The sequence below is a fragment of the Salvelinus alpinus genome, chromosome 11 (genome assembly GCF_045679555.1).
Source record: "Salvelinus alpinus chromosome 11, SLU_Salpinus.1, whole genome shotgun sequence".
NCBI classification, from domain to species: domain Eukaryota; kingdom Metazoa; phylum Chordata; class Actinopteri; order Salmoniformes; family Salmonidae; genus Salvelinus; species Salvelinus alpinus.
The window spans coordinates 36,424,607-36,449,998 of NC_092096.1; the positions used below are offsets into that span (position 1 = coordinate 36,424,607).

A 25,392-nucleotide genomic window follows, 5' to 3' on the forward strand; every position below is an offset into this window, starting at 1 on the left:
ATGGGTCTTCCAAATGGACAATGACCCCAAACATACTTCCAAAGTTGTGGCAAAATGGCTTAAGGACAACAAAGTCAAGGTATTGGAGTGGCTAGCACAAAGCCCTGACCTCAATCCTAGTGGGCTGAACTGAAAAAGCGTGTTCGAGCAAGGAGGCCTACAAACCTGACTCAGTTACACCAGCTCTGTAAGGAAGAATGGGCCAAAATTCACCCAACTTATTGTGGGAAGCTTGTGGAAGGCTACCCGAAACGTTTGACCCAAGTTAAACAATTTAAAGGCAATGCTACGAAATACTAATTGAGTGTTAGCAAACTTTTGAACCACTGGGAATGTGATGAAAGAAATAAAAGCTGAAATATATCATTCTCTCTACTATTATTCTGACATTTCACATTCTTAAAATAAAGTGGTGATCCTAACTGACCTAAGACAGGGAATTAATACTAGGATTAAATGTCAGGAATTGTGAAAAACTGAGTTTAAATGTATTTGGCTAAGGTGTATATAAACCTCCGACTTCAACTGTAGCTTAGTCTCCCCTTCCCTCCCTCCCTACCCCATCTCTCCCTCGATGGTCTCTCCTACTGTTCCATCACGGCAGGTAGCCTAGTGGTTCGAGTGTTGGACTTGTAACTGAAAGGTTGCAAGATCGGATCCCCGAGCTGACAAGGTAAAAAACTGTCGTTCTGCCCCTGAACAAGGCAGTTAACCCACTGTTCCTAGGCCGTCATTGTAAATAAGAAATTGTTCTTAACTGACTTGCCTAGCTAAATAAAGGTACAAAAAAATCTCATCTTCTCTCCCCTCTTTCCTCCCCTCTGCCCTCTATTGCTGTATTCACCTGCCAATGTATAAGTGTCTCAAAAGGCTTTACAGTAAAAGGAGAGAAGAGGGCCCTATAAAACATGGAACAAAACCAACGATGCCAGTATTTCAACTGCTCAATGGCTTCAGCCAGCGCCTTCAACTCCTCCAGCCCAGCTACAGTCCCACATCCTCTGGTCCCAGCTGATAAGCAGAGAGGGACCAGTGGGACTGACAGGAAAATGACAAATAAAGAGGAAAACTGTTTCATCGAAAGTGATAGATTCATACGTGAGGGAGGACCTAAAATGGCTGACTTAGAATAATACACCGTGTTTAGCTGAGCAGCTCTCTCAAGCCTGACTGTAGAGAGACATGTCACAGCGAGGCTGCAGGGTGAAACAGCATCTGTTCAGAGCTCTACCAAGCAGATGCCCTCTGCAGCATCTGCCTCCCACAAGCCAACACAATCCACCATCTAACATCCAATATACATTTCTCTACACAATATACCCCATGACACACCTCACTACTCCCCTACTCCCAGTCCCATTCACTTCTCACTAAGCCATACAGGCAAACCTCACCACCGTCCTGAGCCAAAATACACAGCCTTCTAGAGCCAAGGCCTGCACTACAATCTGGAACTGATCTCTTAGAAGACCCCGATTGAAGTTGAAAGTGCTTTCTCATCTCCATTTGTCCCTATAGACAGTGGTGTAAAGTACTTAAGTAAAAAATACTACCAAGTACTACTTAAGTATTTTTTTTTAGGTATCTGTACTTTACTTTACTAATGATATTTTTGACAACTTTTACTTTTACTTCACTACATTACTAAAGAAAACAATGTTCTATTTACTCCATACATTTTCCCTGACACCCAAAAGTACTTGTTACATTTCGAATGCTTAGCAGGACAGGAAAATGGTCCAATTCACACATTTATCAAGAGAACATCCCTGGTCATCCCTATTGCCTCTGATCAGGCGGACTCACTAAACACAAATGCTTTGTTTGTAAATGATGTCTGAGTGTTGGCTATCCGTAAATTTCAAAAACAAGAAAATAGTGCCGTCTGGTTTGTGAAGGAATGTGAAATGATTTATACTTGTACATTTACTTTTGATACATAAGTATATTTAAAACCAAATACTTTTCGACTTTTACTCAAGTAGTATTTTACTGAGTGACTTTGTACTTTTACTTGAATCATTTTCTATTAAGGTATCTTTACTTGTACTCAAGTATGACAATTGGGTACTTTTTCCACCACTGCCTATAGACAAAACTAAACAGATGACATCAATATGACAGAGGCTTTTACTTCAGAGTAATACAAAGAGATACAGAGAAGAGAGAGATAGATCAGAGACAGAGGGAGAGGGAGAGAGTGTGTGTGTGTGTGTGAGAGAGAGAGACAGAGACAGAGAGAGAGAGAGAGGGCTGTTGAACTGTCATCTCCACATTTAATTGATCTTTGCCAACATTTAAGCATAAACACTGGCAAGGCACTCTGCAAGTTTAAACAAAGTGCCTTTGTTTTGCTTGTGTAAACTTTTATTTGGACGTGATGAGGATGTGCTTGACACAAAGGGAGAGAAGGCCGATGGGGAAAGGAGAGGAGAGGAGGGAAGGGTAGAAGAAGGGAGGTGAGCAGGGTTGGAAATTAACACCTACCACCTGTCAAATGCGGATAGATTTTGTCATTGGTGGGTAAGAATGTACATTTCACCAGCCACGTTGGTGGGTGGTCACACAGAGCATGTGGGACCTTTAAAAAAAAAATCTAAAACCCACATGTAGAAGTTGGTCGAAATGACAAGAACGGCTACTAAAGTGTGACTTTGTCCTCGTGTTTCTTGGCCAGTTACATTGTTTTGTTCACATGCTAGGTTGTTTTTCAATGTTAGTTTGAGTTTGCTGCAATTGTCTGCTGCTAGGTCACAGTCTGAGACTTTTTTCATCACAGACAAGCCAGTGCCCAAGTTACCACGGTAACGGCTTGTCCCTTAAAGGGCCAGCTGAACTATTTCTGTCTCGCAGGTCACAAAAATGTTATGAAATGAAGCAATATACCCCATGACTTCTTACTAGTAATACATTAGAAACACGCTCATCCGTTCTTTTTGTGTGATTTCACTTGTCTAATTATGGAGTAAAAAATATTTGGGCAGGTAAAAAAATCTCACTGGCTGCTAGATTTTTTGTATCTTCCTGCCACAGCGGCTAGAGGACCAAAATATTAACTTCCCATTCTGGAGGTGACGAGAGGAGTAAGAAAGATAAAGGGCGGAGAGGTAGAGAAGAGAGGAGGGAAGATAGGAGAGAAGAGAAAGAGTGAAAAGGAGAAATAAATACAACCATAGACTTTGAGTGGAGATGACCCTTCCCTGTGCCTCCATGTTTCACCCAGTCGCTCTAAAGAGATATTAGCAATAGCCTGTTGGCTAACCCTCACTCTAGTCCTCCTCTTCTCCTCCCTCTCTCCCCCCTTTCCTTCCCCCAATCTGTCCGTGCTGTCGTGTCAGAGTTTCAACATTCTACGCGTCGGCAGTCAGGGTCTGTCCCGCTGTGAAGCCAAGGCACTCTTGAGCTAAGACCTCGCGTAAGACTGAAAAGGACGCGTCAGAAAGAAAATAAACTTGTCTGAGCCCTACAGACGTCCGTAGCAAGGCACCAAATGATCAACACATTGGGCCCAGCTGTGTCCACGGCCAAAACAAAATAAATACAAGTCTAAATCAAAAAGGTTGAAGAGGAACTGAGCAGGACTGACCTTTAATCAGAGTGCAGTGCAATTATGCAATTTTAAATCTTAGTGCCCTAAACTTGTTGACACAACATATATGGGACCCAACTTCCTACACACGTTCAGATAATACAGACTGTTCTTTCTCTCTCTCTTCCCCTCTCTCTCGCTCTCTCTTCCCCTCTCTCTCTCTCTCTCTTCCCCTCTCTCTCTCTCTTCCCCTCTCTCTCGCTCTCTCTTCCCCTCTCTCGCTCTCTCTTCCCCTCTCTCTCTCTCTCTCTTCCCCTCTCTCTCGCTCTCTCTTCCCCTCTCTCTCTCTCTCTCTTCCCCTCTCTCGCTCTCTCTTCCCCCCTCTCTCTCTCTCTTCGCCTCTATCTCTCTCTCTCTACACATTCTTCTTCCCTCCTGTTTCCACCCCTCTTGTCCCTTCATTTAAAAGCAGCAAGTCTTGAGGTTTCTGGTCATCTATCATTCCTTCAGTCTACTAGAAGTAGTCGGTGTGGAGAAAAACAACAAGTGGTATTTTCTGGGGTTAATGGCCCAGGTTGTACCGCAGCCTCACTGACGAGTAGCCAGGCTGTGGACACGACATCACACATCTTAGAGTACATGCAGCACGGAGATACAGGGACTGGGAAGTAGCACGGCTGTGTTAACAATCAAAACTGTTTCCAATACCATTTCTGTCTATGATTATAGCCCCCAAGATATAACAAATCACATCAAATTGGCTTCAATTGAGTATCTTGGTTCAGCCGCCTTATAACAGTCACTTTAGGGGCCTTTGCAACCCGTCTGAGTACAAACCTTGGGGTAAACGTTGTTGGAGCTCTGTTCTTTACAGCAGTGATTCATGAGTCAGAACACAGGAGGCAGGCGGTTACAGTAACCAGACAGACAGACCCTATATTCTCACACGTCAGTCACGGAATACTCGAGACTTTAATTTACAGCACCTCCAACCCATAACCCCAGCTAATTCAACCCATGCTGCCGTATGTGTGAGGCTGTGACAAGTCCCTAGAGATGCGGTTTGTCTGTCACTGTGTTTACAGTCTGCCGTTGTTCCTAGACGAACCATATATTCACATGGCATTGAGTGAAAGGGTTCGTGGGACTGGGAGAGACACTGATGAGTCCTACCATTGAAGTGGACAGATTGTGATTGGTAGATGATCAATGTCCATACACAGTAATTGGGAAACCACGGCTTGGCCCCGCAAACTGTGGGTCGACTATGTGTGTCAGCTACGCACAAGCATTATATAGTTGTTCCTATATCATGCCAACGTGTCACACATGATACTATTTGTGTACTGGTAACTGCCAAAGTAAAGGAAACACCAACATAAAGTGTCTTAATAGGGCGTTGGGTCACCACGAGCCAGAACTGCTTCAATGCACCTTGTCATGGATTTCTACAAGTGTCTGTAACTCTGTTGGAGAGATTCGGCGCCATTCTTCCTCAAGAAATTCCATCATTTGGTGTTTCGTTGACGGTGGTGAAAGCGCTGTCTCAGGCGCTGCTCCATAAGCCAGTGGTCAATTGGGTTGAGATCCGGTGACTGAGACGGCCGTGGCGTGTCGTTTTCATGCTCATCAAACCATTAAGTGGCCACTCGCTCCATGGTAGCCAAATAATAGCCTGCCCAGCATTTTTAAATGACCCTAATTAAGCATGATGGGATGTTAATTGCTGAATTAACTCAGAAACCACACCTGTGTGGAAGCACCTGCTTCCAATATACTTTGTATCCCTCGTTCACTCAAGCGTTTCCATTATTTTGGCAGTCACCTGTATCTCAGAGAGTTAGTGATGAGGGGTAAACACGAAAGGTGGTGATGTTAAAATATCCATGAGTCAATACGCAGGAACTCAACGCTCATTACTCAAACAGTTTACACGGTATATCTTCACGCCTCAAATATAGATCACCAGACCCCAAATAGTACCTCCCTAATCTCTCTACCTCTACCAGCGATCACACCTCCAATAAACATCCTGGACCCCACTACAGCACCTCTACCACACCACCACCCCTCAGCCTATGAAATACAGACAAATTGTAAAACCCTATGATATAAATACACACATATAACTACCTTAAACCCTGATACGGGGTGGCAGGTAGCCTAGTGGTTAGAGCGTTGGGCCGGTAACCGAAAGGTTGCTGGATCGAATCCCCGAGCCGATGAGGTCAAAATCTGTCGTTCTGCCCCTGTTCCCAGGTAGGCTGTCATTGTAAATAAGAATTTGTTCTTAACTGACTTGCCTAGTAAAATAAATAAAATACAAAGGCAGTGTGTACCCGCATACCACTAATTCTGCGTCAGCTTTTGTAACTCGTCAGACTACCCTGAGTATCACCCCATACCTCTACCCAACTGAAATACAGTTGTGGGCAGCAAAAAATGACAGCAGTACAGGTTTCTGTGGCAAACTATCACTGCTAGAGAGCAAGCTTTTTGGTGGCCGCAACTGTACCCTCAAAATCGCCACACGCAGAGACCACCCCAATGACCCCGTCCACTTTCCTCTCCATCCAACCTGACTGCGCCAGATCCATCCATCAGATATCTTGGTAGCGATGATGCTCTGATCTGCTCCTCTAATACTCCTGTGACATTTGTTACCGAGCTGCTGTCTGCCTCATACCACGTCATGGCAACACATGGCAACGCAGGCAGAGCGGGGGGGGTGCTGGACTGGCTGGGAAGCTTTGAGCCTATGACAAAGCCAGGTCATGACCTCCGATGAGGGTGAAGTATTCACGAAATAACATTTTCAAGGAGACAGCGACCTTAGCTCTATTCATTGTGTGTCAAATCAGGCAGGCCTCGGGCAATAAAAACAAGTTAACAGATTATCTCAGAGAAAAAGTGAGACGGACGGCAGAGCGCTGAAGAGCTGCTGATAGAATCTTCCTGAATGAATGCACTTCACCAACCAGTTGTGGAGAAGTGATGCCATTCCCTGAGCCACACCTAATGGCTCCGACTGATGTTGAGTGATTCACCACCTCGGTGCTCTGTCAAGGAGAACTATACTGACCGCTGACAGTACGAGAGACAGAAAGAAAAGAGAACGAAAAAGAGAAACCAATGACAGATGGAGGGGAAAATTGAGAGATGAAAAGGATAGAAGAGGTGAAGAAGAGAGGACGAAGACAGACAGACAGACAGACAGACAGACAGACAGACAGACAGACAGACAGACAGGGAAGAAAAGAACGGTTGGATAGAGAGAGAAAGCGAGGAAGCTCCTGGAAGCAGCGGAGGACTCTGAGCGGTGTGCGCTGGCCCTTGGCGGTCCTGACTCTGTTCTCATCCCCATCATCATTCTGTGTTGTATTTGAGACATTCCGCAATAAAGATGTCAAATAGAGAGCAAGTCCATCGCCTCAGGGGGAATGGCTTGGACAGCCTCCAATTCACATCCACCGCCAAGATAACCAAGAGAATACAGAGGAGGAGGTAGAGGAGAGAGAGAGCGAAAGAGAGAGATAAAGAGAGAGAGAATTAGGTATGGATTGGCAGTAACACACAACGGAATCAAGTTTAGAACCAAGATTAGAAATGAATATGAAATAAAAGCTTCTAAATCACTTGTCATTGTACTTTTCATTATTCAAATGACTGATCATGATCAAATTGCATCATAAATGTCTGATAGTGATTAAGTGTCGTCATAACCCGCTGGGCACAGACGTCAATTCAACGTCTATTCCACGTCGGTTCAACGTTCATTTTGTTGAAATGACATTGATTCAACCCGTGTGTGCCCAGCGGGAAGTGTCTGATTATAAGTGTTTGATTTCTCTCTCGACTGCTTTCCGATCCCTCCCTTTGAACTCTCCATTCACAGCTAATTAGTGTCTGTTTATTAAAGCTACGTCTTATCAGCATAGTCTGGTTAATGACTTTTTAACAGACATGTGGCCAATTTCCTCCACTCAGCTGTGGAGTGGCAGTGTGACGAATAGAGAACCCTCTATAACCACTCCGACACAAACACCTGGGTTCAAATAGTACATTATTTAACTTCAAATACATTAGCTAGGCTTGATTGATCTTGCCCAGCGCAATGGAATCCATAGAATAGTCGCCACGGTGCAAACCTTATCCATCTGGCACTCCAGGCAGACTAGAACAAACGCTGAAAGTATTTAAAAGATTTTGAATAGTAGTTGAACCCAGGTCTGCTGACACATAGCCAGCATGTGGCCCATTGATTCCTTCCAAGTGGCCACAGACACATGCAGTAAATCTCTCTCCCTCGTGTTAATTTTCTTTAGTTCACCACAACACACACAATCCAACGAGCCCTCTGCCACCAGCCACCGACAACACAACAGCTGCAGGCACTTAAAACACATCCACAGTCAGACAGACAGGCATGCCGAAATTAGAAAAACAACACCAAAACATTAGCTAGCTATCAAACAGGTTTCACGCAACTCCCCCGTGTCCCAATCCCGCCTTGCTAAACATAAAAACGGACAGATTTCAAGTATTGAATTTCATCCGTGAACCTAAATAAGAGGGGAGCTTAAGTTATTCATTTTCTCTCTGACATTTTTCCATCCTTTGTCCATTTGCAACCGGTAACATAAACATTTGACAAGCCAAGTTGAATTCTGGGAAGTCAATAGAATAACAACAGGGGTAACATTAAAGTGACATTTTTAAGCGTTAGAAATAATACAATTACATTGCTGTGGAGACCCCAGTGTTGTCCTGGCCCTAACAGAAGGTGGGTTAGGGTTAGGGGGAATGGGGAGTGCCCTTCTCTGGTGACCTCTATCCTCTTGGACTTGCTGAAAACGAGGTAGTTTATGTTTATGGCGTTGGGGGGGGGGTTGGATATGGAGGCGTTGCAGGGGAACTTGGGGCGGGAACAGAAAAGCTCATCATCACTGAAGATTCATCAGCATCTGGGCGAACTGAAAGAGGATAGAGGTCTGTTTGTGTCCAAGATGAGAGTCAGTGAGGCCAAACTCAGACTAGACCAGAGACGACCATGTACAAATACTAATGCATCCATCCATGTGTATGTTCAGTAGGCCCTACACAGGAGAGAAGGTTTAGAAATAGTGGAAGTATTGCCTGAAGTTGTCCAATAAGAACACACATTCTTGTGTTCAATAAATGTGAACTATTTGGTTCTAATATCAACCACACCTCTAAAAGCAGTTGTCAATGCTTTTAGCGGAGCTGGGGGGGGGTCTCCTTGCGCTCTGGCAGGTAAATCAAAACGCCCTGTACCTTATCATTACGTTATATTGATAACGACCTATTTGTTCCGTTTCCAATAGTTTTTTTGTTCCGTGCCTAATGAACACCATCCAGGACTCATCTCTCAGTCAGACACAATCAGCGGTCATAAAGTAAATCACCTGAGACTCACACTGTAACGACATAGTCCTGAAACGTCCCCAGGAGAATCTAACTCAGACATTCCTGACTACACCTAATGGCATGTTCCTCTCCCCCCTCCTCCTCCCTCCCTCCCTGGCTTCCCAGAATCAGACATAATGCCTACAAATGCCAAAACATGTCCCACCAAATATGTTTGGGTTGCGGGCAAGGGCATCCAAACTACACATTTTGGTTTTGCTTGCGTCAATCAGCGGGGCGGGGAGTGAAAAGACAAAATGTGTCTAAGCACATCCAAGCAGAACCGGCATGTTGCAGGAGGAGCAGCAACAACACATTTGTCTGCCTGACACTAAGTCAATAAGAGAAGGCCGAGACGAAATGAACTGGGTCTGTCAGTTAGTGCACATTGCAGATTCCCCAGACAGATATCTGTAGGAGATATCTAGCTGAGGAAGAGAAGAACTCTTCAACCCTGAGCGCCCTCCCAAAACGAAACCCAAAGAATGAACTGAGGATAAAATGTCCTCCAAAACGATGACAGAGACACTCTCTGGGGAACGAAGGGAGCTGAGAGCCAGACAGACAAACCTCATAGCAGATAGAGTGCACAGTACATGCACGCACGCACACACACAGGGAAAGGGAAAGATCCAGAAGATAGCACAGTCTCATACAAACATAAACGACAGACTTGGATAGGTTGCACTTTGAGTTTAAACGGGGGTTAAGGAGGACTGCACACTCACCCAGACAGTTGTGTCCGTCGTGGGCCAACATGAATCCGTCGTAGCAGGTGCACCTGTAGTTGCCCGGGATGTTGATACACTCGTGGACACAGCCTCCGTTGTACTCATTCTCACACTCGTCCATGTCTGAAACAGAGAGTCATAGAAGACCAATGAGAAGGGTGGAGAGGAATTACTGTCGCCTCTGTACAAATGGATGGAAAGAGAGGAAGGTGGAATGGTAGAATGGATGGTAGGGGATTGGGGGACAGAGATGAACAGTATGGAATGTCATTGAGATGGGTGTTGGAGTACAAAAGGAGGAGCATATGGAGAGTGTAGAGGTCAGAGGTCAGGGTACAGGGTTGGAGATAAAAGGTAGTCCACCGGTACAGCTTATGGTGACTGTGCATACATACGACTGGAGTGTTTGGGGGTACAGAGTCCAGAGGGGCATACGGAGAGTGTCTCGCCATGTTTATTCGTTGACTATGTTCCCCCTTCATGCTGAGCCAGCGGAGGAGTCTTTCACAGGAGCCACTCACAAGTGGTTGCCATGCAGACTGAGCCACTAAAACAAACAGTCCCCCCTCCGTGTGAACGCCAGGGGAGGCAGGCAGACCGATGGCCAGACCCCAACCCCAAATCCTCTCCTTCTCTCCGTCTATCGTCCTCCTCCACTCCAGATGGGCCCGAGCAGGTATCTGGTTAGTGTTCAACTCCTGTATTACTCCCTCTGTCTCTGTCTCACTCGCCAACCTGGCCAAGACGCCAACTCTCACTCCCTCAGTCTGTCTGTCTTTCTGTCTGTGCATCCCGTTCACCTTTTCTCATGTTTCTTTGCTCGCTCCTTCTCCCCCTCTCTAAAGTACCTTTCTCGCACTCTTCTATCTCACTTCTTTCTCTGCTCTTTCTTCCCACTCTCTTTCTCTCTCTCCCGCTATTTGTTTCCTATCCCCTTTACCTATTCGGTCTGTCTCAGACACTGGCACACAACATTAGTAGCCTGTCTGTGTCCCACACACACACACACACACACACACACACACACACACACACACACACACACACACACACACACACACACACACACACACACACACACACACACACACACACACACACACACACACAGTCCTGTCTCTGCCAACCGCAAGGTGGGCTATGCTATGTTGGTTCTGGTTCTGTCAGCCACAAACAGCTTTTAGCACTAGTCTCTCTAGTCTCTCTCCGCCTCCTACATCCTGTGGACCGGACAGAACCCAGTCCTGGGGGCCGCGTCCCAAATAGCACCCTTTTCCCTTTAGTGCTCTGGTCAAAAGTAGTGCACTGTATAGGGAATAGGGTGCCATTTGGGACACAACCCTGGACACTGCACAGCACACCACCGGTACAACGCCAACACACTGAAATATTCCACTGTCAGTCTGCTCACAGACCCCTCACCCACTAGACAGCTCATTGTCATCAGGATAGAACACACAGTGTCTTGGTTAAAAGCAATTCTGATGTTCCTGTATATCTACAATAGAAGCTTAGCCTAATCTACTTCTAAGTTGAAAAACGGGTCTACAATATAGAATAGACACCGCCAACACATCTTGGTCGAAATGCTTGAAATAGAGAAGAAATCTGATCTAAAAGTGTTTTTCCTGAGGCATTCCAGTCAGTTAAAACCAATCAAGATAAAAGTTAAATAAATAACTGGGACAGACATTCTTTCCTTTAGAGATGCTCTGGCACCTGCCATGTTTACAGAGCAGGCAATTACACAGGCCTAACATGCATTCTAATCCACTGTTTGTTTTCGACTCTCTTTCCCACACGAACAAAGGAACGGTATGGCCTTTCTGCACTTTAAAGACAGAGACTGGGCCCTGGCTGGTGTACACAAACTGGTCCCAATCATCAGTGGCTCATCCCAGAGGCATATGAAACCAATTAGGGAGCGCTGTTATGAGAGGGCTGCTGGGTAATGACTGTTTTGTCGGAGTGTTTGGACGAACGCCTCTCCCTGCACCAGCAGACGTGATGCCAAGGCACCCCTTCACATACTCTCTTTCCCACATTTACCCATAGTACCCTGAGACCCTCCAATGGAAAGCAGAGGTGTGGAAATACAGGGGAATCAGAGGAACATCAGTCTCTGTACTAGAGAGAAGACGTGGAGGAGGACGTATAGACAGGAGAAATAACAGGTAGATACAGTGCATTCACAAAATATTACCTTACAGCCTTATTCTGAAATTGACTAAATCATTTTCCCCCCTCATCAATCTACACACAATATCCCAAAATGCAAAAAAAAAGAAAAAGGATTTTAGATAAATGAATTCAATAATTCAAATAAGCTCAATTCCGGGGTCTGGCTGGGCCACTCAAGGACATTCAGAGACTTGTCCCAAAGCCACTTCTGCGTTGTCTTGGCTGTGTGCGTAGGGTTGTTGTCCTGCTGGAAGGAGAACCGTCGCCCCAGTATGAGGTCCTGAGGACTCTGGAGCAGGTTTATCGCCAAGGATCTCTCTGTACATTGCACCGTTCATCTTTCCCTCGATCCTGACTAGTCTCCCAGTCCCCATACCATGATTCTGCCACCACCATGCTTCACCGTAGGGATGGTGCAGAAGTTTCCTCCCAATGTGACGTTTGGCATTCAAGCTAAAGAGTTCAATCTTGGTTTCATCAGACCAGAGAATCTTGTTTCTCATGGTCTGAGAGTCCTTTTTAGGTGCCTTTTGCGGGCTGTCACGTGCCTTTTACTGAGGAGTGGCTTCCGTCTGGCCACTCTACCATAAAGGCCTGATTGGTGGAGTGCTGCAGAGATGGTTGTCCTTCTGGAAGGTTCTCCCATCTCACAGAGGAACTCTGGAGCTCTGTCAGAGTGACCATTGGGTTCTTGGTCACCTCCCAGACCAAGGCCCTTCTCCTCCAATTGCTCAGTTTGGTTGGGCGGCCAGCTCTAGGAAGAGTCTTGGTGGTTCCAAACTTCTTCCATTTAAGAATGATGGAGGCCACTGTGTTTTGCTGGGCCTTCCCCATATTTGTGCCTTGACACAATCCTGTCTCGGAACTCTATGGACAATTCCTTTGACCTTCGATGGTTTGGTACTGTCAACTGTGGGACCTTATATACAGTTGAAGTCAGAAGTTTACATACACCTTAGCCAAATACATTTAAACTCAGTTTTTTACAATTCCTGAAATTTAATCATAGTAAAAATTCCCTGTCTTAGGTCAGTTAGGATCACCACTTTATTTTAAGATTGTGAAATGTCAGAAGTTTACATACACTCAATTGGTATTTGGTAGCATTGCCATTCAATTGTTTAACTTGGGTCAAACGTTTCAGGTAGCCTTCCACAAGCTTCCCACAATAAGTTGGGTGAATTTTGGCCCATTCCTCCTTACAGAGCTCATGTAACTGAGTCAGGTTTGTAGGCCTCCTTGCTCGCAAGCGCTTTTTCAGTTTTGCCCACACATTTTCTATAGGATTGAGGTCAGGGCTTTTTGACGGCCACTCCAATACCTTGACTTTGTTGTCCTTAAGCCATTTTGCCACAACTTGGGAAGTATGCTTGGGGTCATTGTCCATTTGGAAGACCCATTTGCGACCAAGCTTTAACTTCCTGACTGACGTCTTGAGCTGTTGCTTCAATATATCCACCTAATTTTCCTTCACCATGATGCCTTCTATTTTGTGAAGTGCACCAGTCCCTCCTGCAGCAAAGCACCCCCACAACATGATGCTGCTACCCCCGTGCTTCACGGTTGGGATGGTGTTCTTCTGCTTGCAAGCCTCCCCCTTTTTCCTCCAAACATAACGATGGTCATTATGGCCAAACAGTTCTATTTTTGTTTCATCAGACCAGAGGACATTTCTCCAAAAAGTACGATCTTTGTCCCCATGTGCAGTTGCAAACCGTAGTCTGGCTTTTTTATGGCGGTTTTGGAGCAGTGGCTTCTTCTTCTCCTTCCTCCAGCATCTTCACAAGGTCCTTTGCTGTTGTTCTGGGACTGATTTGCACTTTTCGCACCAAAGTACGTTCATCTCTAGAAGACAGAACACGTCTCCTTCCTGAGCGGTACGACGGCTGCGTGTTCCCATGGTGTTTATACTTGCATACTACTAAGGATGAACCAGACTTGTGGAGGTCTACAAAATATTTTCTGAGGTCTTGGCTGATTTCTTTTGATTTTCCCATGATGTCAAGCAAAGAGGCAGTGAGTTTGAAGGTAGGCCTTGAAATACATCCACAGGTCCACCTCCAATTGACTCAAATTATGTCAATTAGCCTATCAGAAGCTTCTAAAGCCATGACATATTTTTTTCTTTCTTCCCAAGCTGTTTAAAGGCACAGTCAACTTAGTGTATGTACTTCTGGCCCACTGGAATTGTGATACAGTGAATTATAAGTTAAATAATCTGTCTGTAAACAATTGTTGGAAAAATTACTTGTGTCATGCACAAAGTAGTCCTAACCGACTTGCCAAAACTATAGTTTGTTAACAAGAAATTTGTGGAGTGGTTGAAAAACTAGTTTTAATGATTCCAACCTTAGTGTATGTAAACTTCCGACTTCAACTGTAGACAGGTTTGTGCCTTTCCAAATCATGTCCAATCAAATGAATTTACCACAGGTGGACACCAATCAAGTTGTAGAAACAACTCAAGGATAATCAATGGAGTCTCATAGCAAAAGGTATGAGACTCCATTGAGGGTCTAAATACTTATGTAAATAAGGTTTTTCTAGTTTCACTTTGTCATTAAGAGGTTTTGTGTGTAGCTTGATAAGGAAATGTGTTTAATTAATACATTTTAGAATAAGGCTGTAAGGTAATAAAATGTGGAAAAAGTCAAGGGGTCTGAATATTTTCCAAATGCACTGTACACCTGAGTGTGTCTCCAGCAACCACATTTGAGCACAACAACCCTGTTTTTGATGGGCAGAGGGAACTGAGCAGAGTTAGTCATGAGGATGGCTTGCATAATGTCTTCTGCTTTTTCTTCATCAAACAACAGCCCAAAAAAGGAGAGAGGCATACAAAGAGAGTGAGAGAGAGAAAGCAAGAGAGAGAGAGAGAGAGAAATGAGGGGGGAAAGGTGAAAGTGAGAGAGAGAAAGCAAGAGAGAGAGAGAGAGAAATGAGGGGGGGAAAATGTGAAAGTGAGAGAGAGAAAGCAAGAGAGAGAGAGAGAGAGAGAGAGAGAGAGAGAGAGAGAGAGAGAGAGAGAGAGAGAGAGAGAGAGAAATTAGGGGGGGAAAGGTGAAAGTGAGAGAAAGCAAGAGAGAGAGAGAGAGAGAGCATCAAAGCCAAAGGAACTGAGTAACATTAAGAAATGCTATAGATGGAAGGAATGCAGTTTGGAAACCTACCAAAAAACAATTAGGCAACAGCAAATTCAATCCCTTTTAGACAACTTCCTGGGTAAAACGTTCCACTGCAATAGTGAAGGTGTAAACTTGGCAGTAGAAAATCTTAACAGTATATTTGACCTCTCAGCTTCCGTATCAAATCTAAAAATCTCAAATAGAAAACCGAAGAAAATGAACAACAATGACGAATGGTTTGATAAAGAATGCAAAAATCTAAGAAATAAATTGAGAAACCTGTCCAACCAAAAACATAGAGACCCGGAAAACCTGAGTCTACGCCTTCACTATGGTGAATCACTAAAACAATACAGAAATACACTACGGAAAAAGAAGGAACAGCACGTCAGAAATCAGCTCAATGTAATTGAAGAATCCATAGACTCTAACCAATTCTGGGAAAATTGGAAAACACTAAACAAACAACAACACGAAGAATTATCTATCCAAAATGGAGATGTATGGGTAAACCACTTCTCCAATCTTTTTGGCTCTATAACAAAGAATAAAGAGCAAAAACATATACATGATCAAATACAAATCCTAGAATCAACTATTAAAGACTACCAGAACCCACTGGATTCTCCAATTACCTTGAATGAGTTACAGGACAAAATAAAAACCCTCCAACCCAAAAAGGCCTGTGGTGTTGATGGTATCCTTAATGAAATGATCAAATATACAGACAACAAATTCCAATTGGCTATATTAAAACTCTTTAACATCGTCCTTAGCTCTGGCATCTTCCCCAATATTTGGAACCAAGGACTGATCACCCCAATCCACAAAAGTGGAGACAAATTTGACCCCAATAACTACCGTGGAATATGCGTCAACAGTAACCTTGGGAAAATACTCTGCATTATCATTAACAGCAGACTCGTACATTTCCTCAATGAAAACAATGTACTGAGCAAATGTCAAATTGGCTTTTTACCAAATTACCGTACAACAGACCATGTATTCACCCTACACACCCTAATTGACAACCAAACAAACCAAAACAAAGGCAAAGTCTTCTCATGCTTTGTTGATTTCAAAAAAACCTTCGACTCAATTTGGCATGAGGGTCTGCTATACAAATTGATGGAAAGTGGTGTTGGGGGTAAAACATACGACATCATAAAATCCATGTACACAAACAACAAGTGTGCGGTTAAAATTGGCAAAAAACACACACATTTCTTCACACAGGGTCGTGGGGTGAGACAGGGATGCAGCTTAAGCCCCACCCTCTTCAACATATACAGTGGGGAGAACAAGTATTTGATACACTGCCGATTTTGCAGGTTTTCCTACTTACAAAGCATGTAGAGGTCTGTAATTTTTATCATAGGTACACTTCAACTGTGAGAGACGGAATCTAAAACAAAAATCCAGAAAATCACATTGTATGATTTTTAAATAATTAATTTGCATTTTATTGCATGACATAAGTATTTGATCACCTACCAACCAGTAAGAATTCCGGCTCTCACAGACCTGTTAGTTTTTCTTTAAGAAGCCCTCCTGTTCTCCACTCATTACCTGTATTAACTGCACCTGTTTGAACTCGTTACCTGTATAAAAGACACCTGTCCACACACTCAATCAAACAGATTCCAACCTCTCCACAATGGCCAAGACCAGAGAGCTGTGTAAGGACATCAGGGATAAAATTGTAGACCTGCACAAGGCTGGGATGGGCTACAGGACAATAGGCAAGCAGCTTGGTGAGAAGGAAACAACTGTTGGCACAATTATTAGAAAATGGAAGAAGTTCAAGATGACGGTCAATCACACTCGGTCTGGGGCTCCATGCAAGATTTCACCTCGTGGGGCATCAATGATCATGTGGAAGGTGAGGGATCAGCCCAGAACTACACGGCAGGACCTGGTCAATGACCTGAAGAGAGCTGGGACCACAGTCTCAAAGAAAACCATTAGTAACACACTACGCCGTCATGGATTAAAATCCTGCAGCGCACGCAAGGTCCCCCTGCTTAAGCCAGTGCATGTCCAGGCCTGTCTGAAGTTTGCCAATGACCATCTGGATGATCCAGAGGAGGAATGGGAGAAGGTCATGTGGTCTGATGAGACAAAAATAGAGCTTTTTGGTCTAACTCCACTCGCCATGTTTGGAGGAAGAAGAAGTATGAGTACAACCCCAAGAACACCATCCCAACCGTGAAGCATGGAGGTGGAAACATCATTCTTTGGGGATGCTTTTCTGCAAAGGGGACAGGACGACTGCACCGTATTGAGGGGAGGATGGATGGGGCCATGTATCGCGAGATCTTGGCCAACAACCTCCTTCCCTCAGTAAGAGCATTGAAGATGGGTCGTGGCTGGGTCTTCCAGCATGACAACGACACGAAGCACACAGCCATGGCAACTAAGGAGTGGCTCCGTAAGAAGCATCTCAAGGTCCTGGAGTGGCCTAGCCAGTCTCCAGACCTGAACCCAATAGAAAATCTTTGGAGGGAGCTGAAAGTCCGTATTGCCCAGCGACAGCCCCGAAACCTGAAGGATCTGGAGAAGATCTGTAGGGAGGAGTGGGCCAAAATCCCTGCTGCAGTGTGTGCAAACCTAGTCAAGAACTACAGGAAACGTATGATCTCTGTAATTGCAAACAAAGGTTTCTGTACCAAATATTAAGTTCTGCTTTTCTGATGTATCAAATACTTATGTCATGCAATAAAATGCAAATTAATTATTTAAAAATCATACAATGTGATTTTCTGGATTTTTGTTTTAGATTCCGTCTCTCATAGTTGAAGTGTACCTATGATAAAAATTACAGACCTCTACATGCTTTGTAAGTAGGAAAACCTGCAAAATCGGCAGTGTATCAAATACTTGTTCTCCCCACTGTATATCAACGAATTGGCGCGGGCACTAGAACAGTCTGCAGCACCCGGTCTCACCCTACTAGAATCCGAAGTCAAATGTCTACTGTTTGCTGATGATCTGGTGCTTCTGTCACCAACCAAGGAGGGCCTACAGCAGCACCTAGATCTTCTGCACAGATTCTGTCAGACCTGGGCCCTGACAGTAAATCTCAGTAAGACCAAAATAATGGTGTTCCAAAAAAGGTCCAGTCGCCAGGACCACAAATTCCATCTAGACACCGTTGCCCTAGAGCACACAAAAAACTATACATACCTCGGCCTAAACATCAGCACCACAGGTAGCTTCCACAGAGCTGTGAACGATCTGAGAGACAAGGCAAGAAGGGCATTCTATGCCATCAAAAGGAACATACATTTCAACATACCAATTAGGATCTGGCTAAAAATACTTGAATCAGTCATAGAGCCCATTGCCCTTTATGGTTGTGAGGTCTGGGGTCCGCTCACCAACCAAGATTTCACAAAATGGGACAAACACCAAATTGAGACTCTGCATGCAGAATTCTGTAAAAATATCCTCCGTGTACAACGTAGAACACCAAATAATGCATGCAGAGCAGAATTAGGCCGATACCCACTAATTATCAAAATCCAGAAAAGAGCCGGTAAATTCTACAACCACCTAAAAGGAAGCGATTCCCAAACCTTCCATAACAAAGCCATCACCTACAGAGAGATGAACCTGGAGAAGAGTCCCCTAAGCAAGCTGGTCCTAGGGCTCTGTTCACAAACACAAACACACCCCACAGAGCCACAGGACAACAGCACAATTAGACCCAACCAAATCATGAGAAAACAAAAAGATAATTACTTGACACATTGGAAAGAATTAACAAAAAAACAGAGCAAACTAGAATGCTATTTGGCCCTAAACAGAGAGTATACAGTGGCAGAATACCTAACCACTGTGACTGACCCAAACTTAAGGAAAGCTTTGACTATGTACAGACTCAGTGAGCATAGCCTTGCTATTGAGAAAGGCCGCCGTAGGCAGACATGGCTCTCAAGAGAAGACAGGCTATGTGCTCACTGCCCACAAAATGAGGTGGAAACTGAGCTGCACTTCCTAACCTCCTGCCCAATGTATGACCATATTAGAGAGACATATTTCCCTCAGATTACACAGATCCACAAAGAATTCGAAAACAAATCCAATTTTGATAAACTCCCATATCTACTGGGTGAAATTCCACAGTGTGCCATCACAGCAGCAAGATTTGTGACCTGTTGCCACAAGAAAAGGGCAACCAGTGAAGAACAAACACCATTGTAAATACAACCCATATTTATGTTTATTTATTTTAACTTGTGTGCTTTAACCATTTGTACATTGTTACAACACTGCATATATATAATATGACATTTGTAATGTCTTTATTGTTTTGAAACTTCTGTATGTGTAATGTTTACTGTTCATTTTTATTGTTTATTTGACTTTTGTATATTATCTACCTCACTTGCTTTGGCAATGTTAACACATGTTTCCCATGCCAATAAAGCCCCTTGAATTGAATTGAATTGAATTGAGAGAGAGAGAGAGAGAGAGAGAGAGAGAGAGAGAGAGAGAGAGAGAGAGAGAGAGAGAGAGAGAGAGAGAGAGAGAGAGAGAGAGAGAGAGAAATTAGGGGGGGGGGGAAGGTGAAAGACAGAGAAAGACAGAGAGAGAAAGACAGAGAGAGAAAGAACCCACTGGGGGCGCAGAGGACAGTTCAACGTCTAGTTTTAATTTACATTTGGTTGAGTTGTCAACTAATGTGAATTCAACGTGAAATCAACAAAATATTTCACCATGTCATTGGATTTAGGTTGGAAGTATGGTAAAAAAAAATAATACCAAAATCCCTTACATTGATTACTTTTTTCAAATCCAATCAGTTTTCCATGTTGATTCAAGATCATCACATAGAATTTTTTGGTAGAAATTATGTGGAAACGTAGATTTTTGCCCATTGGGAAGGAGAAAGAGAGAGAGAACGAGAGAAAGAAAGAAAGAGAGTAAAGATAATTAGGGATAAATGAAAAGGGATAAATGAAAAGCTTCCAGTCATTAATTTGCACCTAGTGAGAAGTGAGGCTGGATCAGGCCAGCCTGGCAAGACAAGACAAGGCAGGCGTGGTTTTACATAGGGGAGCAGGGTTAGAGAGCACCAGAGATCAGGGCAGGTATCAGGAGGGGGTAGGGTCGGGGTTCACACCTGCCCTGGGGCATGGGGCTAGGGTCTGGGGCCGAGGGGGGAGGATGGACATGGAGCCGTGCCTAGTTAGCCTCCAGCAGTGATCTCTTCCTGCCCTGGAGCTGTTGTTGACATCTGACAGCGGCGCCCCGACAGCTTCTGAACCGGGCTGCTCGCTGCTTCCTCTGCTTGGACACGCGCCGCACGTTTCCTAACGTCCCTCCCTCCCTCCCTCCCCTCCCTCCCCTCCCTCCCTCCCTCCTCCCTCCCTCCCTCCCTCCCTCCCTCCCTCCCGCCCTCCTTCCCTCCCTCCCTCCCTCCCTCCCTCCCTCTCTCTCCCTCCCTCTCTCCCTCCCTCCCTCCCTCCCCTCCCTCCCTCCCTCCCTCCCTCCCTCCCCTCCCTCCCTCCCTCCCTCCCTCCCTCTGTAAAGCAGGTCAGGTAATTGTTGCTGCTGCTGGGAGAGCAGACTCATGGCTCAGTCTCTATCTGTCTCTATGCCTGAATCGGCTACTGCTGCTGTTCTCTGCACCCCGGCACACACACACACACACACACACACACACACACACACACACACACACACACACACACACACACACACACACACACACACACACACACACACACACACACACACACACACACACACACGGCTACACAGCTGAGCTCTGACACACACACAGCCACTCAAACGCAGCTAGAGGTCGAGTGACAACGCATGTTAGTATCTTCAGCATCACCAGGAAATGGTAGCCTAGATGTTCTACAGAGTAAAGTCAACTGTTTGAATATAGAGGACATGGGTAGAGAAAAGCAAAGGCTGTAGTGCTGAAACAAACCGGTTTTTGAAAAGGAGGAGAGGAGAGGATGAGTGCCAGGGACAAGACCAATGAAAACCAATCAATTAGTCAGTAAGTGACAAATGCTGAGAAAACATGGACAGGCTTTCACAGGACCCTGACAGCCCCGTGGCAACCAGCCCAGTCGACTCCTCTCTGTGGATTGTTGGATAAATCTACTACTGGCTGCTACTGATGAGCAGAGAACCACGTGACTGTTGAGTTATAGGCCTACTCAGAGAACAGCGTGGGCCTATTTGAATCCAAACTGAACTGATGGGCAGGAAAACGGGTAATAGTCCTTTTGTTTCACACTGTCACTGAAAGCGTAGTTCTTGTTGAGTACATCAAGAAATACAATTCCTGTAGCAAAATAAGAATGATTCTCGGAAACCGGTTTCTCTGAAACCAGTTCTCATTTGTAGCAGTTTCCTTGGAGTGGAAACGTCTCCAAAGCACGAACAACAGTAGGGACACATAGGTATTATGCTGTAGATGTATAGCAGCATCTTTCTAGATCAGCAGAACTCTGATCATCAGAGACGTGCAGTTGATGACGCCTGAAACCACCACGTCCAGCATTGCGAGGACAGAGTGATATGAACTTGTACTACGCATAACGGTTTGTGCTCTTTCACATTGTCTCATTCTTCCGGTTGACAGCGCAGGGACCAAAGTTCACATTTTTCCATAACGAGCCGGCAATATCAGCCCATGGAAAAATCTACAGAGAGCGGCATTCATAAACGCAAGATCAGATTTCGGAGGCGAGAGAGAGCAGCATTCTGTGGAGCAGCTTTAGAGAAAAGAAAAGGGTCTGCCTCGAGAGAAGGACCATCATCTGATCGGAACAATTATGATTAAAATGCTATCTTGTGGTTAATTACAGGTAACCTGCAATAGTCTGCATCATTCAATAAATGCCTTATAATAGGACATAAATGCTCATGCTTATAACACGTAATAAAGCATGAAGTGTTACCGTAAATTGTACTGGAATGTTGAGTTATCAGCTGCAGACTACTGGGTCCCTCTCTGATAGAGTATAGCCTCCCTGTCTTCCATCCTTAGGCATAGTCATTTCCAGGAAGTAGAGAGACAGCAGACGGAGAGAGAGAGAGAGAGGGCGAGAGAGCAGCTCTGCTCATCCTAATGACTCTGTCCTCTGCACCACCGGGGTAATGTAATGTCTGCTGATGGGAAACATAGCCGGCCAATTACACAGCCCCTATCTAATCACAGAGGTCAGGGGTCAACTCACATCCACCATCCGTCTTCATTCTGTCACCCATTCACTGGACCTTACGCCTCGGTCCCACCGACAGCGTCTTTGCACAAAACGGTACGCAGCATCATCTGGATATGTGTGCAACCAAAGTTCAACATTCCCCCTCTGCTACCATTTCTGTCAGGCCGTCTAAGCATACAGTTTGACACATGCGTTCGATAAATCCAACATATGCACCACACCGAACCCACTGCAACTGCCTCTGCCTCTGCAACGCAATGCTGCAAGGCATCGGGGTGGCAGGTAGCCTAGTGGTTAGAGTGTTGGGCCAGTAACCGAAAGGTTGCTGGATCAAATCCCCGAGCTGACAGTGTAAAAATATGTTGTTCTGCCTCTGAACAAGGCAGTTAACCCACTGTTCCCCGGTAGGCTGTCATTGTAAATAAGAACTTGTTCTTAACTGACTTTCCATTGGATATGTGTGATCGAGGAATTAATTGTGCTGTTTCAGTATGGGACAGGAGGACAGGACACATTGGATTTCAGATACTGAGGCATACGCATACATCATCAGTTTCTCCATCTGTGTGACATGTGCACACACACAATTCAATCAACAATAGGGACAAAAATATTCCCATCCAAATATGAAATACACCCCTCTTAGAATTTCAGTTAAACAAACATTCATAAGCACAATAAATCTGTACACACAGACAGACAGACAGGTCAGCCCTCTGCTCAGACAGCTGTTTCACGGTATGAGGAACATATCCCTTAAAAGACTCAACCTTTTGTAGTTTCCTCTCTATGGACATCATTTAATATATTATTCTGGGCAGCTCAATCCGGTCTAGGCTAAGGACCATTGTGTTTCTGACTGAAGATAATCCAACATGTAGCAGAGCTGCCTGGTACAATATCAACTTTTCGTACAGGCGTTTCTAGCAATTCCAGAACATCTCTCCAAAGTCATAGCTTAAGTCCAATGGCGGAGGATGGCCAATAGAAGTAGACCGGGGCAAAACAAATCGAGACAGAACTATATCAAGTAGACCGGATTGCTGCCAATATGGACTTGCACGCAACTCAACAGAGTCAGCAGACGCAAAATGGTGGAAATAATAGTCAATCTCCCGTACTCCCTCTCTCCAAGCCAGGTGGGGGATTATATAGTCCTATGTAGGAAGACCGACTCACACAGCCTGAGGCATTTGATAAGTGAGCTAATCAAACAATGACACAGGTTCATCTCATTGTGTTCTCCCCAGGTTGACCAAATGAGAGGTATAGAATCTCTGAATGGGCAACATTCAGGTGAGTTCCTCAAACATAATACCTGCTCACTCTCTCTCTGTGTGTGTGTGTGTGTGTGTGTGTGTGTGTGTGTGTGTGTGTGTGTGTGTGTGTGTGTGTGTGTGTGTGTGTGTGTGTGTGTGTGTGTGTGTGTGTGTGTGTGTGTGTGTGTGTGTGTGCGTCCGTGCGTGCGTGCGTGCGTGCGTGCGTGCGTGTGTTTCGGGTGGGGGAGACTGGTACACAGCTGAGCAAACAGCAGAAAGTGTTGGATATAACTCACTGACAGACACACAAATACTTAAACAAACAGGAGACACTTGAAAAAGCCTGAACATGGAGACAGTGAAAACCCCTATAGAAAAGGGCCCGTCATCGCCACAATCCTCTCTTGCTCTCCTATCCTGGCCAGCTCTAGGGGCCAATATGACTAATGTATCGTTTTGTGTCCACGCTATTTGCCGTGGTAGCCTATAAGCTGAACTGGCGTTTGCGTGTGTGCGTGCGTAGATGTGTTTCGATGGCATTTGTACGGCTAGACAGGCTAGCATTGGGAGGGAGTGTGTGCTGTGCGCTAAGCTAACTCTAGCTCCAGCTGTGGTGTGATTTGAGGCAGAAATGAGGGGAGGTGTGAACGCACAGCCAGGTGCTGCCCCCTCTCACCCTCACACCTTCCCTCAGTCCACTTCCTCCCAGTTAATTAGGAGAGCTGGCGGGGGGGCTGGAGTCGGGAATGGGGAGAGAAACGGGGGGTTCCTGTGAAACAGCTGTAAAACCTGCCATTACTGCTGAGCCTGTCAGAGAGCAATAGGGGGCAGGCGGAATGAAGTGCGGAGAGGACAGGGGTGTGGGGTGATTGAGGATGATGAATTGGATCAGTGTGGCGGGAGGGGCGGGGGGTGAATTAAGTAATATAGAGGGGAGTAATATCACATTGAAGTCGTAATAAGACAACGGAGTTGAACTCACCTTCGCACTGCTTGCCGTCTCCCTTGTACCCCGGCTTGCAGATGCAGTTGAAGGATTTGGGGGTATTCTGGCAGAGAGCATCAATGTGACAGTCATCCGTGCCTTCAGAGCACTCATCGGCATCTAGAGAAATTACACGAGGGACAACTGTAAACCACTGGTCTCCAAGGACTCATCAATAGGACTAAGTCTACAAAATAGCGATGATTTTGGTGAGAGGTGAATGGGTTTTGTACAACCTCAATCGAATGTTTTAATACCGCTCTCTCAGGGAAAGTTCAGTCCTCTTGGCCAAATACAGCTCCGTCCAGATATATACAGGCTGGAAATATTTACTTTAAGATGGCAAACGTCCAAAATGTAAAGCTCCTCGTATAAGACAATAAACTGTCAGGGAGGGACATAGTGGATGGAGGGTGAGGTTTCTTAACTCTATAAATGATACTGGTAGGTTAGCATAACACTAAAGAGGACAAAACCAATAATAATTTATATTAATCAAATACCATTAGCCACTAGTGTATCAGGGCTTAGTGGATGCCTATGGAATACTGACTGACTATATGGAACTCTAATTGATCAAGTCAATGTTAGAGAGTCACATCTGGGGCTGAATCCAGGGGCCTCAAGCCAGCTAATTACAGCTCATTCACACAGACAGACAGCGAAAGAGAGACCAAAAGTGTAAGAGAGAAAGTTTTATCTATCCAAAATTCTGTTCTCTTTCTCTCTCTAGTGATGTATCTTGAACTGAGAAGCAGCTACCCTGTCTCCTGTCTTGCCCCTCATGAATAGCCCACGTTTTTTCTCTGTGGGGTTAAGCCCTGCTGCTGACCCCGGCCCAGCTCAACAAAATGCAATAAAGAAACAATAAAATGTCATTACAATAAATCATTTTTATCAAGTGGATGACTGATTTATTTGCTCCCATGTGAGTGCCAGTAGAAATGAAAAATAAAGTG

At 44.9% G+C, this 25,392-nt stretch overlaps 1 protein-coding gene across 7 annotated transcripts in view; it reads right to left on the minus strand.

Moving 5' to 3' along the window:
• Positions 1 to 25,392, minus strand: part of scube1 (signal peptide, CUB domain, EGF-like 1) — a 120,048-nt gene that overhangs the window by 93,322 nt on the left and 1,334 nt on the right. For all 7 annotated transcript variants that reach the window (XM_071332821.1, XM_071332819.1, XM_071332818.1 and 4 more), the window contains exons 2-3: positions 24,431 to 24,553; positions 9,685 to 9,810 (exon numbers count right to left, since the gene is read on the minus strand). In XM_071332821.1, the coding sequence (XP_071188922.1) occupies positions 9,685 to 9,810; positions 24,431 to 24,553 (249 nt within the window). The remainder of the gene's footprint in view (positions 1 to 9,684; positions 9,811 to 24,430; positions 24,554 to 25,392) is intronic.